This window comes from Nycticebus coucang, chromosome 14, assembly GCF_027406575.1.
Source record: "Nycticebus coucang isolate mNycCou1 chromosome 14, mNycCou1.pri, whole genome shotgun sequence".
NCBI classification, from domain to species: domain Eukaryota; kingdom Metazoa; phylum Chordata; class Mammalia; order Primates; family Lorisidae; genus Nycticebus; species Nycticebus coucang.
In genome coordinates, this window is record NC_069793.1 from 32,761,507 (window position 1) to 32,767,506 (window position 6,000).

The 6,000-nt window shown below is 41.5% G+C and overlaps 1 protein-coding gene across 1 annotated transcript in view; it reads left to right on the plus strand.

Annotated features, from left to right (window-relative positions):
* LOC128565991 (uncharacterized) overlaps positions 1 to 1,854 on the plus strand; it is a 194,785-nt gene extending 192,931 nt beyond the window's left edge. Inside the window, exon 3 of the mRNA XM_053562869.1 lies at positions 1,423 to 1,854. Within this exon, the coding sequence (XP_053418844.1) occupies positions 1,423 to 1,807 (385 nt within the window). The 3' untranslated portion in view covers positions 1,808 to 1,854. The remainder of the gene's footprint in view (positions 1 to 1,422) is intronic.
* The last annotated feature ends 4,146 nt before the right edge of the window (positions 1,855 to 6,000 follow it).

A 6,000-nucleotide genomic window follows, 5' to 3' on the forward strand; every position in this document is an offset into this window, starting at 1 on the left:
AATAGTCTAAGACACCCTTCTCATGGTATTTATGGGGAAGGCTTCAAGCATGCCAAAGGCAGATCCCAATGGGCAGAAGAGGGAGCCTTGGTTGTTTATTTAGCCTGTTGATCTCTCCAGTGCTTTAAAAAATAACATTTTTAAACATCATTTAAAAAATAACATTTTTTCTTATTTCAAGGGCAAAGCATGTTCGTTTGGGACAAATGAAAAAAGGAAAAAAGAAAAGAAAAATAGCCAAAATAGCCAAGTGTTGTGGTGGGTGCCTGTAGTCCCAGCTATTCAGAAGCTGAGGTAGGAGGATCACTTGAACCCAGGAGTTTGAGGTTGTTCTGAGCTGCTAGGCTGATGACACAGCACTCTACCCAGGGCAACAGAGTGAAAAGAAGAAGAAAAGGAGAGAAAAAAAAATTATCTGAAGTTCCACGGCTAGGTAACTCCTGAAAACATTTTGTAGTCTATCTTCCAAAGTTTTTTTTAGGCTGTATGTACGTAAACCAACATATTCTTATATAACAAATGAGATCACATGGGGTAGGGCATAACATTCTGTAACCTGATCTTTTCTACTGAACATCTTTCCATGTCAGTATGTGGATGTATCTAATGGCACGATGGGTGACACTGGTGTGCTCTGAGGGTGGCTGGACACAGGACACTCAAGATGGGTACCTCCCCTGAGAGAGAACTTATCACTTGTTTCTTTTTCCCCTCCACGAACAGCTTTGTAGTCAAACCTTTATGCAACCTCTAATTGTTCCTTCACAGCGAATCCTCACATTCAATCTTAATTTTTTCAAGAAGAGAAGACAGGAAGACAATGGGATTAAAATGTTTAAATCATAGGCAGGCCTCTTTGGTGCAGAGGAGGGAATGGGCTGAAACTCAGCACTATGCTTTTTATTTCCAATTCTGTTCGACCTCCAAGTTTTATCTCTGGTGCCACCTGATTCCTATTTGGCAAATTTGAAAAATGAACAAGATGCAGCCCCTGTCCTTAAAGAGATTAAAATCTAGTAGCAGAAATAAGAGCCATAATAATTTATCATTTCTAATAAATGAGTTGTCTCTCTCATGTAACACAAAAGTACCTGACTTTTCTCTGTGAGAAGCAAGGACAAGACAGACATCACTATATTAATAATAGCCAATGATTAAAGAGAACTTACTATGCATGTTTAGGAATTGTTAATAAAAATATATTAAGTGGCACACGTTCATCGTTTTAATGATCACAGTCAGCCTAGGAGGTAAGTGCTACGTTAGGAATTTTAGGTTGGTGTAGAAACTGAGGTACAGGGAAGTTAGGTAATTCACCTGGGTACCATGAGTGGCGGAGCTGGATTTGATTCAAGGTGCTTTGAGGATAGAGCCCTCTACCCCCAACGGGCACATGGAATAAACACGTGCTTTAACTTCCAGGTACTGTGGCCTGAAAACGAGCTTGCTGACGTCCTCTACGGTGGGGTTCATGGTGAGCAATCAGTGTACCTACCACACACCCATCAGCTTTCCTCAGATCCCAGTGGCTGCCTTGGCTGTGGAGAAAGTGGGGCGTTCCAGCGTGCACTACCGACTTGCTCTGTTCCCACCTAAGCCCACCAACATGCTGCCCTCCATAGATCACCATGACCTCAGCGATGGCTTTTTCTTTGGCCATCCCAAGTTAGCACAGTTTAACACTTTGGCCTGTGCCACTGGGTCTTCAGTTCATGTCTTTGTGAATCCAGCCACGAGCAAGCCAATGGACCTTCCAGAAGACTTCAGGGAGGGCCTCCTAAAGCTGCTGAGCCCAGATTCACTGTGAATCCTATTGTACATGGATGGAATCATGCATGTCATAAAATAAAGTTTAGGTTATTCTCTACACAATTTCTTTTGATTCTCTTGTATATATTTTTGCCTTGAAAATGATTGTTGATTCCTTAAAAGTTTTTCTAACAGAATTATTTAACTTCATTGAATGGATCGAGGGCCTCCTTGCATCAGGCCCTGCTCAGCTTTCCCCACATTTTCCCCCTAAGTCCTCCCAGCCACTTCATGAGACAGGGCCGTACCCAACCTCCCTTTTACAGAAGATGTGAACTTTGGTGCGGTAAAGCTGCCTTTCTTTCATATGTCTAAAACAAGAAGCCAACAAAGCTTTGATGCTTTTCTGTTAAATCTATAACCTCAATCAGTCCCTCATGTCATGGATTGAAGTCTAGAAGTAACTAGGAGGAAAATAAATGTTTGATGCTGAAATACAAAAGGACCATCCGTACTTTGGGGTTGTAATAAAAATGGCTGCCATTTACTGAGTGCTGACTGTAGAATTGCTTCATGCTCATTACTGCAGTTGAGTCTTATGACTCTCCTATATGATGCATGTTATTGTCACCATTTTTTAGATGAGAGGCTTTAAAGAAGACAACTGGAGTCAAGAAAAGGGGTTCTGGTCCAAGATCTGTCTCCACTTCCATGTGACCAGGAAAACCACAGGCCTTAGTTTCCTAGTGATCTTTTCTACTTGGACTCATGAATGCTTTTTGAGTGTATGAGGACTCTTGATCTTCTGTGAAATTGAATTCTAAGTCCCTGCCACATATAAACATCATCAGGAGATCCTGACACAAATGTGTATTGCAATGCAATACTCACAATACAAACAAGGGCCAATTGCTATTCTTTTGCTATTAACATCGTTTAATTTGGCCTAGTAATAGGATGGTTTTGAGAAATGCTTCATGCAATAATTCTAAAACTTGGAATTAACCAGCAGGCTGGTGTTTGCAGGCATTGATCCTTCTGACCCCTGGCACTCAATATGCTCACAAAGGGCAACAGGGAGCAATCCTTTTGTGGGTCATTTTCAGTCCTCGAGGATCTTGCACATGTTTTATCTTAACTCATCTGCCTAACTACTCTTGAGAGTTGGGCAGGGATGATATCCAGTGGATATGGGCACATGTGGAGGTGCCCTACGGAACCCCGACAGCTGCCATTGACATCTGCCCAGGCCACCGATGGCTTTGCAAAAGCAAAAATTAAACCTTTGTTGCTAAAAACCACTGAGTATCCTTGGTACTGCAACAAAACCCAGCTTATCCTCTCACAAGTACCAGCCTCCTAGGGCTGTTGTGAGAGTTCCGTGAGAAATGTATGTAAGAGTTTGGCCTAGTGTCTGGTACACAGCTATTAGTATTTATCCTAGGAGAGATGAAAAGCTTACACGCACCCACTGTATAAACACTTTTAAGGTAGGAAAGTTGCAAGTTCTTGTATTTTCTTTGAGGTGCTTCTGTGCATTTTCTATTGTATATGAAATTATAGGGGTATTTAAAGCACATGGGATTCTGGGGAGCCTTATACCTAAGGTATGTATCCCTAGGCACTAACCCTGGGACTGACCAGAGTTGAGAGTGGGGAGTGGCTTTGAAAATAGCCCCAAGTTCATGTAAATCCTCATGGGTTTAAGTACTTAGATGACACACTCTTTCCAGTGCTTGAATTTTTAATACTTCAACATGAGCCAAAGCACTGAACATCATGGCACTCATTGGTTTTAGTGGGAAATTCTAGTACTCTAAACATCATTTTTAAGACCACAGAGAGAGCCAAATCTCAATCTCGTGTTCTTGGAGGAAACTGGGATTTTATTAGAAAAGTGGCAAAATAAATCTAGAGACTTAGAAATAGAAAACTACCGTCAGCTATCCTACTTGACTCCACAAGACACTTTTCAGCTGACTTGCTAACAAGTAGCCACGTGGCTACGGCTTGCCAGGCGCTGCCAGCAGACATGACTCCTGCATTTGCTAAGGAGGTAACAACTAGGGTAATCCGAACAGAAGAAAACCTTCAGGTATCGCTGATTTTCTAACTACATTTTTGTTACTCCTGCATTTGCTAACGAGGTAACAACTAGGGTAATCCAAACAGAAGAAAACCTTCAGGTATCGCTGTTTTTCTAACTACATTTTTGTTACACTCGAATTCATTCAAAAACTTACAGTAAGAGACAAGAGGTACAAAATATGTGTTCATGTTTTGCTTGGACAGACTGTGGCTCCTAGCAATTAATGCTTTTAGTCACATTAAGCTTTAAATAATGCTTTGTGACATTACAGTATTTCCCATTACAGATCAATTTTGTAGCATTTGTTCATAATCAGACTTGAAATGTTACCTAGAAACAAAATATGTTTTCCTTGAAACAGTCAGACCTTATTAGAAATCTAAGGTTTTACAAATCACCATGTTAGCAGTTATATCCTCTAGCTAAGGTTTTCTTTCTTTAAATAGTGTTAAATTCAGCCCCAGAAGCTTTAGTCTCTTTGAGGGTTATTCTTCTTATGCGCACTGACTTGAAAGGAAAAACTTAATGCTCCAAATATATCTAATGTCTTACTATGGATTAACTTAATAAATCAACCAGCATTCTCTTTGGGGGTGGGGGAATAATGTTAGTACCTTTTTAAAAGTGTTACGCTTATAATTAGTTATACAATATTATTTTCTCATTTTTAATTTTTATTTTTTGAGACAGAGCCTACTCTGTCACCCTGGGTTAGAGTGCTGTGGTACCATAACTCACAGCAAGCTCAAACTCTTGGGTTCAAGAGATCCACTTGCCTCAGCCTCCCCAATAGCTGGGACTAAAGGCACCCGCCACGATGTCCAGCTAGTTTTTCTATTTTTAGTAGACATGGGGTCTCATTCCTGCTCAGGCTGGGCTCCAACTCCTGAGCTCAAGCAATACACACGCCTCAGCCTCCCAAAGTGCTAGGATCATAGGCATTAGCCACTACACTTGGCCTTCTTTTCCTTTTTTTTTCTTGAGACAGAGTCTCGCTTTGTCGCCCTCAGTACCACGGCTCCGTAGCTCACAGCAACCTCAAACTCTTGGCTCAAGCAATTCTTTTGCCTCAGCCTCCCAAGTAACTGGGACTATAGACACCCACAATGCCCGGATATTTTTAGAGACGGGGTCTCTTTGCTCTGGCTCATGCTGGTCTTGAACTCCTGAAAATACCGCCTTGGTATTTTCTCATTTTTTTAAAGACAAATTCTGTGTTTAAACAAAAAAAGGCATTACTTATTTCAAGGTAAGAAGAGTTATTCCCATCTCCCAACCACATAATCATATGCTGTGGATGAGCAAAAAAATAGAGAAATTCAGAAAATTGGAGCAGTGTAACTTAATGCCAAACAGAAGACTTTGGAGTAGTTAACACCAGGCACTGAGTTCCGGCTGTTTGATCACTAGAACCTTGGGCAAATTGTTCAGCTTTCTATTCAATAAATGTTAGCTCTTTTTCTATTTTTTTACAGAATTTTTCTCCTTTGAGGCTATTCCCTTTGATTAAAGCTATTAACCTCTCATTCATTCAGCAAATAATTACTGAGCACTTAAAACTGTGTGCTAGACTCTACTGTTGTAGGCCCTGGGAAGCAGCAATAATTCAAACCAGACTGCTGCTCTCATGTAATTTATATTCTAGCTTGGGCGTGGGGTGGGAGGGTGACGTGAAGACAAGATAATGTAAAGTGATGCAGCAGGTTAGTTTGGGAACCACCCCGCCCCCCACAAAAGGGTAATAATGTCTACCTTCTCACCCTGGAACCTGTAAAGGTGACCTTATTTGGAAAAAGTGTCTTTGCAGAAGTAAATAGTTAAGGATCTCAAGATGACATAATCTTGGATCATGGTGGGTGGGGGGGGTGCTAAATCCAATGACAGATGTCCCTGTAAGAAACCCACTGAAGAGAGACATACAGAAAGGAGGAAAAGACCTATGAAGACAGAGGCAGAGATGGTGGGTGCATGATGCAGCCACAAGCCAAGAAACCGTAAGAAACAAGGACTCTTCTCCCCAGGAGCCTTCAGAGGGAGAGCAGCCCTGCTGACACTGATTCCAGCCTCCAGCCTCCCCAGACTGTGAGAGTACGTTTGTCATTGTAAACCCCCCACTTCATGGTAAGTTTGTACAGAAGCTATAGGAAATGAAGGGAAATGCT